Source organism: Barbus barbus (genome assembly GCF_936440315.1).
Source record: "Barbus barbus genome assembly, chromosome: 12".
Classification (NCBI taxonomy): domain Eukaryota; kingdom Metazoa; phylum Chordata; class Actinopteri; order Cypriniformes; family Cyprinidae; genus Barbus; species Barbus barbus.
In genome coordinates this window covers 24071432-24087264 of record NC_136740.1, presented here as the reverse complement: position 1 = coordinate 24087264, position 15833 = coordinate 24071432, and the positions used below count along the sequence as shown (strand labels likewise).

General features: G+C 34.3%; 2 protein-coding genes across 2 annotated transcripts in view; one reads left to right on the top strand and one right to left on the bottom strand.

Annotated features, from left to right (window-relative positions):
• LOC306877833 (syntaxin-12-like) overlaps positions 1 to 15833 on the bottom strand; it is a 194288-nt gene that overhangs the window by 42507 nt on the left and 135948 nt on the right. Inside the window, exon 2 of the mRNA XM_079429818.1 lies at positions 1735 to 1807. Coding sequence (XP_079285944.1) covers positions 1735 to 1807 — 73 coding nt within the window. The remainder of the gene's footprint in view (positions 1 to 1734; positions 1808 to 15833) is intronic.
• Positions 11015 to 15833, top strand: part of LOC306878478 (uncharacterized protein) — a 10515-nt gene continuing 5696 nt past the window's right edge. Inside the window, exons 1-8 of the mRNA XM_079430883.1 lie at positions 11015 to 11954; positions 12215 to 12316; positions 12489 to 12860; positions 13595 to 13693; positions 14466 to 14698; positions 15199 to 15377; positions 15497 to 15590; positions 15681 to 15833. The exon at positions 15681 to 15833 is cut by the window's right edge and continues 192 nt beyond it. Of these exons, the coding sequence (XP_079287009.1) occupies positions 11729 to 11954; positions 12215 to 12316; positions 12489 to 12860; positions 13595 to 13693; positions 14466 to 14698; positions 15199 to 15377; positions 15497 to 15590; positions 15681 to 15833 (1458 nt within the window). The 5' untranslated portion in view covers positions 11015 to 11728. The remainder of the gene's footprint in view (positions 11955 to 12214; positions 12317 to 12488; positions 12861 to 13594; positions 13694 to 14465; positions 14699 to 15198; positions 15378 to 15496; positions 15591 to 15680) is intronic.

Here is a 15833-nt window from a genome sequence, read left to right as displayed (position 1 = left end):
TGTTACTCCTCCATTTCCTCTCCTTTTTCCTTGGGTTGCTGTTGTATTGTGACCGTGAGGGTGTTAAATTAGGATGAAGAATGTGCAAAGCACATCTTAACCACTCCTGAAGGAATAGTATCTTTACTCATCTGGCCTGTTGAATGTACAGTACACACAGGATTAATTAAAACAGCCGGACGAAATGACACTGTGCTGAATGGGTACCAACTAGAAGAGGAATGGGCATTTTCCAAAAGAGAGGCCATGGCTATGGGTCTCTGATCTTATGTAACAATTTCATATTCAGCTCCATAAAATCTTTTACATTTGAAGTTTTCAATCACATGCCGTTTATAAACTGAGGTGAATAAAATACTAATGCACACTCACACACAGCAATCTGTGTTCAACAATACATAAGGGAGCACAAGAATGACATGAATGTGCAATAAATGTAAAATCTGAAAAGGGACAGACCTAAAATATCTTTTGAAAACCATATGACTTTCATATAGTTTCATTTATATTTCAGTACAGAAAAGGCAAAAATAAATACAAATAGAAATTCAGACATCATAGCATGTGGGCAGGGCCACATAATAATGGTTCACGCCCCCAATATTTGTGAAACGTTGCTACGTGTCGTGCTCCAGGGAAGGCAGGAAACAGGGAGTTCAGTGAAAATAGTTTTTTTAATGATCATGAGATTTCAAAATATAAAGCAGATAGCAACATAACGTTAAGACAAGACAAACCAGAGTAAGGAACTCAAGGCTTATAAAGAAAAGGGAACAAAGGAGCAAACGAGATAATTAATGCAAGACAGGTGAATAGGATGAATCATTAACTAAACAAGGACAGGAACTACCAAATAAGGGCAAAACAGAACTGAAAGGAAACCGACACCTGACAAACGTCAATGATACGGCATTTTCATTTACAGTAATGTTTATCACTAAAGATCCACTGATATTAAAATTCTGGCCGACAGAAAAAGGCCAATACTTATTTTGATGTTGACTAATATTAAAATCAATTTGTATTATTTCTATTTTATACTAGTATTCATAAATAAATATTAAAAAAAATACTAAAAACTAAAATCAAGTAAATTTAAGCATCTCAACATCATAATGCTTAGTATGAAAATGTATTTTAAAATTTTAAAATATTTTATTAATTTTATTATTTGGCTGTTATATAAATGGAAAACATTATCTAAATCTAAATTTATAAAATATAAAATACTGACTATACAAAAATAAAATAAAATAAATGTTTTCACCTTGGTTTCATAAATTTAACTGACACGACATGATCGCTGACATGTCCAAAATAAAATGTCAAAGGTTTAGGCTAAACATTTTCAAAAACAAGTAAGCAACAACACTATTATCTCTGCTTTCTGCATGTAACCAGTGACTTAGCTCCCAAATCATGCTTCCCGTTTAATATCGGTCTGTCTTTCTCTGCCCGTTAACTATAAATTGAATCTTTGAGGATCTTCTCTGATCTCAGTCTCAGCCAGAGGCCTGTAGAGACTAGCTCTCTGTCTGTCACGTATTGAGCTGGTGAAGGTGATGTCTTGTTCTCTCCTCTGAAACTTCACCTCAGCACAGCAGGGGATTATGGGATAGATATGGGGGGGAGAAGTGATTATCAATAAAAGGCCAGACAAACAAGGGTGAGTCATTATACTCTTAACTGGAAACACAGAGCCACGGACACACACACACACACACAAGATCTCACCTATGGTGTCTCCTTGTTCATGCACCATGCTGGCCAAGTCCTTCATAATCTGACTGACGTCCAGCATGTCTCTCTGCAAAAACAAAACAGAGGTTGCATCTCAGAGGTGAGTAAAGCAAACATCACAATGCTCTGAAGTGATCTTTTATGCAGTCTCATGCTTCTTGTGTTACTTTACTTTGCTCAGTTGGGGACACTCAATTTCTAGTGATTATCGTCAATTTGATTTCACAGATACTATTTAAACTAAACTGAGCTAGACAATGACAACTCTGAATTCAATAATGAAATGCCTTTAACTGAAAATTGAGTGTTTAATCTTATTTTTATACATTACTGACACTCTATCCTCCAATTTGATACTGTTAAGTGCTTTGACACAATCTGTATTGTTAAAAGCGCTTATATAAATAAAGGTGACTTGACTTTAAATAAATTAAACAACAAACGCAGTAGAGAGATAGAAAGGAAATAGGTCTTAATGAAGACCAATTACACATTATCACACATAAACAGAAGCTGATGCTTATAAGTGGGTGTAGATCAGCTATAATAAATAAACTTTATACTAATTATATCTAATAGACTATGTCCATTACTTAATTAAATTTAAAACATTACTGAGAAAAAAGAAAAATAAGCTAAAATACATTTTCATGACTCCAAAGAAACTGCAATGAAATAAAAATAGCCATAAATTAATTTTATTTTAATTGCATGGTAACTTCAGAGAAATTTTGCACATTTCAACTGATTTAAAATGACACCATTTAGCGTATTAGCTTGGAAAAATACTAAAATTAAATAAATACTAAATAATATTTAAAACTAACTAAATCAAACTAAACTATATAAACTAAAAAAAAAATAAAAAAAATTGACAATAGTGGAACTAAACTAAAATAAACTAAACTTAAAAATGAAAGATTCAGATTAATAATAACCCTGAAATTTGTAGATATTCATATTTTTTATTTTTTTATTTTATACATATATTTCATATTTTTATTTGTATATATTTTAAAATTTAAATTCAATACATAATTTAATTTGGTATCAACTATTGTGAAATACTGATATAGTTATTGATGACCCTAAAATACTAAAACCAAAATAAAACTATAACTGAAAATTCTGAAATTAAACTAAAACTTAATGATAGCGAAACTAACAAAAACTAACTTAAATTGAAAAGATAAACTGAAAATAAAATCAAAATTAAATTCAGGATGATAATGAATTATTAGGTCTGTGTACCTTCTGGTCATTTGATTTTCTTTTTAAAAAGTAATAAAAAGAAATGAGAAATTGACTTATTTGTATTATACATTGTCATTAATATTATATATTATAAATTTGCATATATTTTAAAGTTTAAAAGATGCTGGGGTTTTTTCAGTAGATGGAAAATCAAAATTGGTATCAAAAATTGTGAAATACTGGTATAGTTATTGGCGACTCAGATTATGTTATTGTGACAGCACTATCATAATATACTCAGTCATAACCTATCAAAAACATACAACATAGAGAACAAACATGTTAAAAGCAAAGCTCTTCTTCTGGTGCTGTTTCATGTCAAAATTCCCTCTACACAGGCCTGAAGCAACATGGTGTCTTCTAAAGTCTGAGTCTATCTCCTGCTCACAGGCCTTTTTGTCTCCATACACAACCCTATGCAAGTGCAGCTGGGTCAGTGGAGCTCAAACCATTGAGCCATTCATCACAGGTGTCTGCAATTGTTTGGGAAACTGGCAGCCATCCTGGCTCTTGGCACAAACTGTTTGGCCAGAGCCAAAATGCCCCCTAGCAAATCACACATTACTAAAGAGTTTCTGCATTTTCTCTCTGTGGCCGTCAGCACCATCACAGTGCAACATATTTATTTTTCCCACCAAGGCATTTGCGCATTTTAAATTCAGTGTGAAGAAACGACAGGATATGGAGTGTCATTACGCTTGATTGGATGGGAGAAATTTAAAGGATGGTGAAGAAAAAAAAACAGCACGATACACAAGTAGTTAGAGCAATCATAAGTTCATTTACTGTAATGTTTAGAATGGCTGCTTTAGTAAACACTTCTCCATGGAGCTGCATCCCCTTTGAGAATTGGGTTTGTAGCTACCAGGCACTGAATTCAGAATAAATCAAAGCATAAGCCATAGCAGCAAACACAATAGAGCACACAGAAGGGAGGCTGGGAAAAGAAGTCTGATGAAATATGAAGAAATTACTTAAATGACCTAAACAAACTTTACAGTTTGAATAAACTTTTAGACAAACAATTTGCTGTATTTTCTATAAAACATACAATAATGACATCTGCCTGGTGAGATATGCACTATAATTTTATTATGAAAAGACAGAATGTAGTGGCCAAAAATATCCACATATAAATATATTGTAAATACAAAATAACATATATGTACACTATAGTTGAAATTTTGGTGTTTGGAATTTTTTTTTAAAGAGTCTTTTAAGGACACTTTTGATCAAAAATGCAGCAGAAATATTGAAGTATAAGATTTTTTTATGTTTTCAAAATAATATATTAATTTGACAAAAATACAGTAAAAACAGTGATATTGTGAAATATTATTGTAATTTAAAACACATTTTTTTTCTATTGTAGTATATTTTAAAATGTAATTTATTCCTGTGAAGGTAAATCTGAATTTTCTGTATCATTACTCCGGTCTTCAGTGTCACATGATCCTTCAGAAATTATTGTAATGTGTCAATTTGGTGAATTTAATAAGAAACATTTCTTATTATTATCAATTTTAAAAATACTTGTGCTGCTTAATATTTTCGTAGAAACCATGACACTTTTTTAATGGACAATTTTATGAATAAAAAGCTAAAAAAAAAAAACTGCAATTTTTATTTTTTTATTTTTTTTGCCATCACTTTTGCTTCGTTTAATGCACCCTTTCTGAATAAAAGCATGGAAATAATTACGGACCCAAAACGTTTAAATGGTAGTATGTATATTTGAGACCCACCAAAAGCAATAAACAAATAAGCAAAACAATAAATAAAACCTATGGCTTGAATTCATTCAGTAAGTTAACATGCACATGAGTATGTTTGAGTCTTTATATACTGTATAAAGAGTCAGAAAGTGATGCATTGATTTTGAGAGCACTCTGTGCCCTTCTGCCCAGGGGGAGTCTTGGTAGCCCTGGGGGCTGTGGTGTGCCACTTTACATCATTTATAAGGGTTATAATAAGCACACAGAATTCCAGAGCTCACTTATGACCCAAAACCCACCGTTCCTCTGCAGTGGAGGCGGCTTCACAGACGGGCCACTTTGAGTAGTCGAGATGCGGTTGAGTGCTTTGGGTAGCATGAACCAATGAAGCAGTTGGAAGTTCTACAGCTGTAACTTCCCAATTCAGATCAATCATGGAGATAGATCTAAAGAGTACCAAAACTTTGACAAGTACTTTTGTAGCTTATGTTCCTCGTTGAAAGTGGAAACCAGTCATGTCCATTTTCAGTTGCCAATAAGAAAGTTTATTTTATTTCCACACTGCAGACACATAGTTTATCTTTCTTCTTCTTTAAAGGGACACGTTCACTCAAAAATGAAAATTTTGCCATCATTTATTCACCCTCAAATTGTTCTACATCTGTACTAGTTTCTTTCTTTTGTTGAACATAAAAAAATATATTTTGAAGAATGTTGGAAACCAAAAAAGGCCTTTGACTTTCATAGTAGGTTATCTTTTTTCCTCCATATTATGGAAGTCGTTGGCAACCATCAACTATTTTGGTCACCAACATAAAAGACAACAACAAAAAATTATATATATATATATATATTTGTTGGAGATATGAAGTTATTTTAAAAAGAAACATTTATCGTTATTATTGTTATTATTATTATTATTGTTATTATTATCATTGTTATTATTATTATCAATGTTGAAAACCGTTGTGATAAATATTAATATTAAATAAACATAATATTAAATAAACTTTTAAATAAAACCTTTAAATATTATATATATATATATATATATATATATATATATATATATATATATATATATATATATATATATATATATATAATTATTATTATTATTTTTATTTTTTTTCAGGATTCTTTGATGAATTGTAGGTTCAAAAGAACAGCATTTTATTTTATTTTTATTTTATTTTTTGCAATGCACAATTTGTACAATATTTACTATGTTCAAAATATAAACTAGATTTAATCAATAATGACATTGAAAATTCCAATCATATTCTGACGAACAAGAAATGTGCCTGGATGTCCTTTCTAAAACCTAGCCTTAATGTTAAACAGCAGAAGACAGTCCAAGTGTCACGTGGATCAGATCGATGCTCTTTTTCCTAGCACTGTGAAAAGTTGCTCATGTCAAACATCATTCTGTTTTTATTTGGAAAGAGATAGCTAGAGACCAAGATATATGGAGAGAGCGTGCAAACACGGGTCTGATAGGACTCAAAGGGTCGGCCTTTGTTTCATTAGATACAGAATGTCAGACATCTACTGCATCTGACACATGGGTCTGCGACTGCGTTGCACCACAGACGCACACACACTTCAGCGAGAGCCGCTGACAGCAACCACAGCAGCTACACAATTAAATGTGTGGACTGATAAGGCTATAGATGTCATGGAAAAAACACTCTCCCAAACAGAAGATGACTGACACTTCTATGAATGCAACATGCCAGGAAGTTTTGCAGGAGCACAGACTGACAGGAGTAAATGTTAGAGTGACTGTAAGCCATCAGACGGCCTATCTAAGACAAGAAAACACTGAGGAAAACTCAGAGAGACATTTGTGTGAGGAAAAGATGGATAGGAGAGTTGTAGGATGCTGAGATTTTCCGCTGAATTGAGAAATTATTTGTGGTTTGTGTCCACTTTAAAATAACTGACAGAGAGGTGATGGATGGACAAGATATGTGAAATATTGTGAAATAATCTAATAAAGTCCAACATGACATTTTATATATCTAAAAAGAGAGCCCTCTGGTGTTACTGGTGAAAGATGCACCACAATTACGGTTTTTGTAAGTCCCAAAAAGGAACAGCCAATTCAACCTTTTAAATGTAAAATAAAACAGCAGAATTTCAAAGATGAAATGAGCCATTTCTGCTCCACTCGCATCTTTAAACACAACTTCAAAAACAGTTTTCAAACAGGTTTCATGAACACTATCCATCTGTCATAGGTCAAACATACGAGTAGCCCCACCCTAAACTCCCACGATTGGCTGAGCCAGAATCACTGTTATAGGGCAGGCTAGTATGCTCAAACAAACGTTTTGATAGCAAGGAGTGTTGTTTTTGTTTACAAAGCTGAAGCTAAAACTATTAAAAATAATTTTCAGTAATTAAATTAACGCTGAAATAAAATAAAACATAACAAACGATGAAAAACATAACCCTTGTGTTGGGTTTCATTCATTTTGAACTAGACAGGATTTTCTTTTCCCCCAAAAAAACTAGTTAATGTTGTGACTTTGGACTAAAACTGAGTGTTTTTCCTCACACAGGGCACAACGACTTTCTAAAAAATTGATAATTTGGTGTTTTTCCCCAACTTGTTACATTTGTGCTGTTCCTGGTAAAAAAAAAAAAAAAAAAATTATCATTATGCTATATCATTACTTTGTACCTATGTATTTGTATTTCTTTTTGGAACCGACTGATCTCAGTTTATGTGCCTTAGTTTTTGAGTGGAAAAAAGCATTATTTGTGAATAGTAAGATTTGTTGATAATATAACACAATGAGACATTTACAACCAATTATTAAAAGGCAGGTCATTTTTTGACCGGGATCACCAAATTAAGCAAATGATTTTCAGCACAGCACAACCGTAAAATGTAAAAAAAATATGTACACACTGCCGCTCAAAAGTTTGGGATCAGTAAGATGTTTTATGTTTTTTAAGGGAGTCTCTTCTGCTCATCAAGGCTGTATTTATTCAATCAAAAATACAGAAAAACAGTAATATTGTTAAATCTTATTGCAATTTCTAATATTGGTTTCTTATTTTAATATACTTTAAAATAGAATTCATTTCTGTGATGCAGCGCTGAATTGTCAGCATCATTACTCCAGTCCTCAGTGTCACATGATCCTTCAAAAATAATTCTTATATGCTGATTTATTATGAGTGTAGAAACTGTAGTGCTGCTTCATATTGTTTTTTGGAACATGTGATACTTTTTTTCTTTGATACTTTGATGAATACAAAGTTAAAAAGAGCAGCATTTGTTCAAAATATAAATATTTTCTAACAATATAAGTCTTTACTATGACTTTTTATTCATTTAACACATCCCTCCTGAATAAAAGTATTAATTTCTTAAAAAAAGAAGAAAAAAAAAGAAAAAAAATGTACTGATCCAAAACTTTTGAATGGCATTGTATATTGTAATACAAAATCCCTTTTTTAAATAAATGCTGTTCTTTTTAACTTTTTATTAATCAGAGAATCCTAAAAAAAATATCACAGGTCATAAAAAAACTTAATAAATAAGCAGCACAACGGTTTCCGAGATTGATTATAAATCAGCATATTAGAATAATTTCTGAAGGATCATGTGACACTGAAGAAATGAGTAATAATGCTGAAAATTCAGCTTTGATCACATAAATAAATTATATTTTAAAGTATTAAAATAGAAAACTGTTATTTTAAATTGCAATAATATTTCACAAAATAAGTTTTTTTTTTTTCTGTATTTTTGATCAAATAGATACAGCCTTGATGAGCAGAAGAAACTTCTTTAAAAACATTGAAAATCTTACTGATCCCAAACTTTTGAGCGGCAGTGTGCATGCAATAAATGTTGACTTGGCAACGTGCCATATATGGCAGCTAACTAAAATAAGTTTTAAGTACTAATAATTTAAAATATTATACACTATACAGTAGTATATGAATAATACTAAAATAATACCGAATAGTATGACACCGAATATACTGTAAGGGGAAAAGTATACATTTTTTTGAAGTATTAAACTTTTTGAGAGATTAACCCAAAAATGGTCTACTTTTAGTTGCCTCTACATATTAAGCTTGGACAAAGTACTAGCAAAAAACATTACACATTACCATTAAAATACAAAACTGGGCTGCAGTGGTTAAAGCTCAGAGCTGGTAATCAAAAGGCAAAGCATTTAACCCCAGGTTGCTCCAGGGGGATTGTCCTATAATAAGTGTATTTTTAGTCTTTTTGGATAAGCACATCTGCTAAATGACTCCTTAAATTGAAACTACACTATTATTGCTTAAGCTAACACAATGAGGCAGCTCTGAACAAAATTAATGTCTCTTAATAAAGAATATACTGGCTTCAGTCCGAGTTTTTGTACATCCTGTGAAATCCTGGCAGTGTCATTGATAAAAGGTGATGATCTAAAGTGAAAGGCCCAACAAAATGACCGGGCACAGGTTCAAAATGGCTATCATGATCTGAAGGCTTGAAACAACCCCATGGTTCTCCACACAAGCTTAATAGTGTATACTTGTAATGCAAATAATAATAATAACACATTTAATTACATGTATAAATTATTTTTAATACATAATTTAAGTAATATGATAATTGAATCATATAGGCCTATATATATATATATATATATATATATATATATATGTGTGTGTGTGTGTGTGTGTGTGTACACAGTTTTATTCTTAATATAATCTTTATTAAAAATGGTTTTGCTTAATTTTTCGCTATGTATTTCTTGCAATCTGTATTTCTGAGTGGTTTACCGATTTAAAGGAAATAAGAATGAGCCACATTCAGTATGTCTGAAAAAAGAACACTTGAAGTAAAATAGCTTGAGGTGAAATCAGGGTTCCTTATATAGAGGCGATAACCTCACTGCAGTAAATATCACAGTACATGGAGCTATGGTCAAGCAACATTGCAGTGTTTTTATGCATTTATAAGAGCTGAAATGTGCCCTGGATGATGCTGAAGTGTTACGCTAGGTGAAGATAATGTGATATGACTACCCTCTGTGCTTCTGATTTCAAGTCCTGAACTAAACTCAGCATGTATCAAAGCTCCCCTGGGGCTAACAACCTGAAATCTCCATATTTAGAAGCTGCCAGCTGGGCGAGTGTAACTCCAAGAGAGGGTTAGAAAGTAGGTAACTGCGTATGACAGAATGAGAAAAAAGAAATCTCGAACAGGCAGTTGGTAGCTGATAGCTTCATAATAGCTTGACTATCAGCTGCTAGACAATCAGCTCTGAGAGCTCTGACCATCAGAAATAAATGAGTGAGAGCACCTGTAGTGAGAAAAGAGGGGTAAAAACTTTTGAGGGATAACACACTCCAAAAATCTTTCACTCTGCACCTCCAAAACATCACTTTGTGCCATATTGAAATATATACATTTATACACAAAGTACGTTTATTTGGTTTGTTCACATATAATGTACAGACTGGTCCCAAGCAAAAAAAAAAAAAAAAAATAATTATTCCCATTTAGTTCAGTAAATCTGTCAGAATATAATTTGTTCTTTTAAATCAACACAGTCTCACTCCTCCTCGTCACATATCGACGCTTGGTCATTGCCCCCTGGCGTCAACATCCGAGGCAGAAGGTACCCCCTTTGCGTCGCTTTTCAACGTAGATGGCCGTCCTATACACGTCCATATAAATCCCTCATCCTCGGATTCTGACGCAGGGAGGGGGGGTCAACCAACGAATCTCTCGCGTGGGCTGGAGAGTTCAGGTTTCATGATCATAATGACAAATAATTTGGCTAGATGTAGGCATTATCTTGCAATAAAAAATACAGGTTTAAGTCTGCAAAGGATAGACTTTTTAAATGTGTCACACCCTCAACGTCGGATTTTGACGCATGCAGAGGGTCAAAATCGATTTGCGCTCTTTATAATGAAGCGATTTGCGTGTTATACTTGTTATATTGATTTTATACAACTGTTCCATTACCAACTAACGAAGTTTTAAGACATCTATTTGTATTTTCTACCGTTTAGATTTCATTTCTGTTCGTTCATCCTCCGCCCCCCAAAATAGATCCAAACTTTGCTTGGCGTTGCTAAGCAACGCAGCAGTTAATCTACGACTTGGAAGTTCAGAGAGAGCGGCTATAATGTGCATATTATAGTTCGACTGGAGCAGTTATTTATATTATTACAAAATAATAATAATAATAATAATAATAATAATAATTGTTCTTGCCTCAGTGATACATCGTTGCATGCCACGATCCCATGCACCATTGCGTTTCTCGACTTCCATACACGTGTAAGTATTGCACTCATCCTAGAATTAGACGTCTTATATCTTTGCTTATCAAAATACAATTAGCTCATGCAGTAAAGTTGTTGCCAGTTGTTGTGTTTGGTAATATTTTAGCGCACGTAGCGATGTCATGGTATTGGGATTGGCATAATATAAGCTTGTTGCACCAAATGAAATGTGTGCAGTGTGCATGGTACTACACATTGTTAGCTAACGTTAAAAGTTACCCAAGTGTTATTATACAATTATTAGACAATTAAAATAGGTGTGATTAGCATATCCGATTTTAAATATGATATTCTTTGTTGCAGCTAAACAGCCTAGATGATAACGGGTTGTGCCACAGTCTACTGCCATATTTCTATCATAATTTGGATAAAAATGTCAGCAAATAACCTATAGACATAAACATGTCAACATAATCCATACTCTATCTTCAGATGTAATGAGTGTGTGTGTGTGTGTTAGTATATTGTAATGTGTAGTTTACTTATCAATTCTATACTGATTTATTTTTCTCTTTATCAACAGGTTCTCAAATACAGATTATTTACTAAAAATCAGCAGCTAACTACAAAAGGCATTTTTAAAAGCCACGTTTGTATTGTCTTTCTCTCTGTTCTCGTTTTTGTATTGTTCTCTCTCCTCTCCTTTCCTCTCCTCTCTTAGTGGTGTGTTTGTCCTTGTGCACTTTTGTTTGTTGTGCATCATGTCAGATCCTAAGCTGAACCAGCTCTTGGAGGAGGTCAACAGTCTTGTCAGCCAGGCAGAAGACATGGATGCACTTCAAAGGCTGCATGAGATCGTCAACAAGCAAAAGGAAGCAGCATCAGCCATCCAGCCATCCACCAGCCAGCCATTTGTGAAGTGGATTAAGAGGGACAGCGAAGGGAAAATTATTTATGGGAGGCCAAGATCCTCCAGAAAACAAGCAGGTCAGACTTTCTTTTCAATCATATTAATTAATATCTATATTTTATCTCTAGATATATTTTTACCTTTTAGAATGAGACATAAACATATCACAAGTCATGGGTCTGAATTAGAAAATATATGATTATTATTATATTATGTACATACTTACTATATATACTTTAAGGAAAAGCAATGATACAACTTTACCATGAATGCCTTGTAAACATAATTACAATGTATGTGTTTCTAATTGTAATTTATTTATTTTTTCCTTCTACAGCAGGTCTTAGCCACAGACAAACTGGAAAGACTGGTGGTTCTCTTCTCAGGGCTCCGGAAACCAGTGTGGAAATGACCTGTGACTTTTCTCACGTAAACGCTGGTATGTCCTATATTGTTCTGCACTGTGAAACTGTATGTTAATTAATAATATGAATGTAATACACATTCCATATTTTTGTGTAAGTATGATAAGTAACACTGTTATTTTGTTCGGTGATATCCTCTTTTGTTTAATAACATGTTGTTTTTGAATACTGTCCATTGTTTAACAGAGTCTTTCCTTCAAGAGCTAAGTTGCTCACTGGGTGAAGACTTAGATGACAACGAAACACCACCAAAAGCCTCCAGTGATTGGTCATTAAGAAAAAGTCTTGTTTCAGAGTGGTGGGTGAAAGTGAGGCCCCGGTTGGTGGACAACATGGTGGCTAAGCAGCATGTGGCAAGTCCAGTCTGCCAGAAATGTGACTCCAGTCCAGCTATCATCCACTGTTGTGACTGTCGACCACATGCATTTCTCTGTGCTCGTTGTGACATCAACTTCCACAAGGCTCAAGTCTTCCACAACAGGGACTCAATTAGAGAAGGCTTCTTTCAGCCGTTGCCACCGACATCATGTTTTGTGGAGAAGGTTCTTACCCAGTGTGGTAAGTTGTAGTTTTTGAGTGTCACTTTTTCTGACTTGTTAATTCCAGTTATCTGAAACTAAATACTAAAACCTAAATCATTTCTGATCAGTCGATTAAGCCATGAAGAATATCTGGTTTTAAAAAGCTGACATAGACTGTCCTCCAAAAGTTTGTAAACACTCTAGAAAAGTGGGGTTTTGGACAATATTGGCATGAATCCTTTTTAATTTGTGATAATTTTCGCTGATAATGGACAACACAAAGTGCAAAAACACATTTTATTACACAAACTGTTTATGCATAGAAAATACTTTAATTTTTGATTCATCAAAATATCCACCATTAGCAGCTATTACAGCTCTGCATAATCTGTAGATTTGTATTCTAGACTTAATTGGCAATCAATTGTTGGAGCTATTAAGGTGTGCTGACCCAAAAATCTTTTAAAAATCTGGGTCAAGTTTAAACCAGTAACCAGGCATCACAGCTGGCAAAGGGGCATGTCTGACTTTGAGATGTGTGTATATATACTGCCATTATTATCAAAATGAAAATTATATTTGCTGGTCTTCAAGGACAATGTCAAGTTACATTAATGTACTTTATTTGCACCAAAAACTGCTAAGGATTTATGCTGACATCATCCAAAACCACACTTTGCCAGGTGTGTTTGCAAACTTTTTAAGGGCAGTGTATGTTAGTCTTTATCTTCTATCCTCTAACTATTCTCGTGAATGTTTATTATTTTCAAGTGCGTCTTGTACCCTTGGAGATGCCAGGGACAATATGTAGCTGTTCTCAGAGATTAAGTGTCATCACTGGAAAACCCATTGCTGTGGTTACAATGAATGGTAAGGAGAACTTTGGGGATGGGTGTCATCTGACATGAATCACTTTCTTTCTTCGGATTGTGATGTTATCTACTGTCTTGTCCTTGTCCCCTATCCATCATGTCTGCTCCTTGTGTTACTTCCTGTGTTCCCCTTGTTTACTTCCTGGTTTTGTGCTCCTTTGTTTATCCCTACCATATGTTCCTGTTCCTGTCTCTGCCCCTCACCTGTCTAGTTGTCAGTCCCTACCTTAGTTCACCTGTTCTTTGCTGCCTTGTTTAGCCCTTTGTAATTAAGTCCTTAAAAATATTTAAGACTGAGTTTCTATCCAACTTGTTAATTCAAATTTCAGTTATGTGCATAAGAAATGCTAAATTGGAAACACCTGCAAATGCGGATCAGTCCCTTAATGCAAATATAAATTTGATTCGCTTGATGGGGGTGGATTAACTCTTGATGTGAATAAGGCATAGTGCAAAATAAAGTTTATGGAAACAGTTTAATTAGCATATATATGCACATTTACCATGTTTCAGTGTTGTCCTGGAGACATTTTGATCCCACAGCTGGTCAGGTCACATCCCCTGATTAGTCTAATGTCCATTTTTAATTCACATTACACAGCTGATGGAAACAAACACAGATGTATATTCTTGAGCTGAATTTTCATTAATGCAAATATCAAATGCAAATAAGTTTAATGGAAACCTCGCTAGTGTCCTCCTGATAGTCAAAGGTTCCCACTTCAGTGTCAGAATAAAATGTGCATATATAATTCTTTCCTTTTCCCCAGGCCGATATGATCTCAACTTGCCAGAGTTGAAATGTGAGGTATGCGAAGCCACGTGGCGTGCTGGGGTGGATGAGCTGGTCCATAATGACTACTGGCCTGCTACTTCGCAATTTTCTACAGTATATGCTACAGACATCCTATTTTCCTTTGAGGAGTTGAAGATGGCAGCACCTGGGATGTCCAGCCTAGCATTTCTTAGAATGCTAGATAAACGAACTGTCCGCTTTGGCCGTGTAAGTATTTGTGGTGATAATTTTAGAGTAACTCACAATTACAGTATGAGGTCAAGTACACATGAACATTTACACTGTTTAGGGATGTGTTAAATTCAGACCTTTTGTCACAGGTGTACAAACGGCTAGCAACCCGTGCTGTCATGTAGTTTGCACTGAGTGTGGAGAAGAAGAGGACACACTTTGTTGTGTTCTCCCCAGTATCATTTGCTGATCACATAAATGTTCATTGGGAAACATTCGGGCCAAACGTTGCACTGGCTAACTCTTAAACAAACTGGAACAAACTGTAGCTTTTTTGGCTAGAGATGTAGACTGTCAAGTTCTTCTTCAATTCAGGTTATTTTCCTTTGAAGTATATTATCAGAGGTCATGAAAGTAGTACTCACATTCCAAAGTTTATCCATTTTAGATGGATATTATCTTATTTCAATGTAGAGTGGTCTTCAATTTCTTGATCTGTTTTACTGTTTCTGTTTTACTGTACTCTTTTGAAACAGACTGGAAAGATCATAGCAGACAGCTTCAGAAAAAGCTTTTTGGAGTGGGAGGCAGTCCGATTTGAAGTGGACAGACTCATCCAGGAAGACCACTTTAACTGCCCAGCATGCACCCCACACATGCTTGCGGTCTCTGTTGATGGAAACCGTAAGCACTATAGATTCAAGAGTGCAGCAAGGTACTTAAAAAATCCAGTGTTTAGATTGACAGTTCATCATCTTGAAAGTAACTTTGCTGTAAAATCATAATGAAAATCATATGAATATTAAAAGGCAATATGTGTTATTTTTTATTTAGATCAGAGGAACAAGCCATCTTTGATGGTGTATTCATAGCCAAGGACGATGATGTTGCAAGATTCGTAGACTATGTCCATTCCTCGACCAGACATGTAAACTTGCAAAACATCACTATATTTACTTGTAAAACCATGTCCTACATAGGAGTTTGTTTGGACTGTTAACCATCTTCCATGTTTTAGGTCTCTGGCAGAGGTGTCTGTGGGGGACAGTGGTCAGCAGCACGAGAAACCTCACAGAAGTCCTCCAGCAAAATGGATGAGGAGGGCCTAGAACTTGCAGTTTGTCGGCATGGTGTTCTCCTTTGTGCCCTTAATATGTTCAGGGGGGAGGTT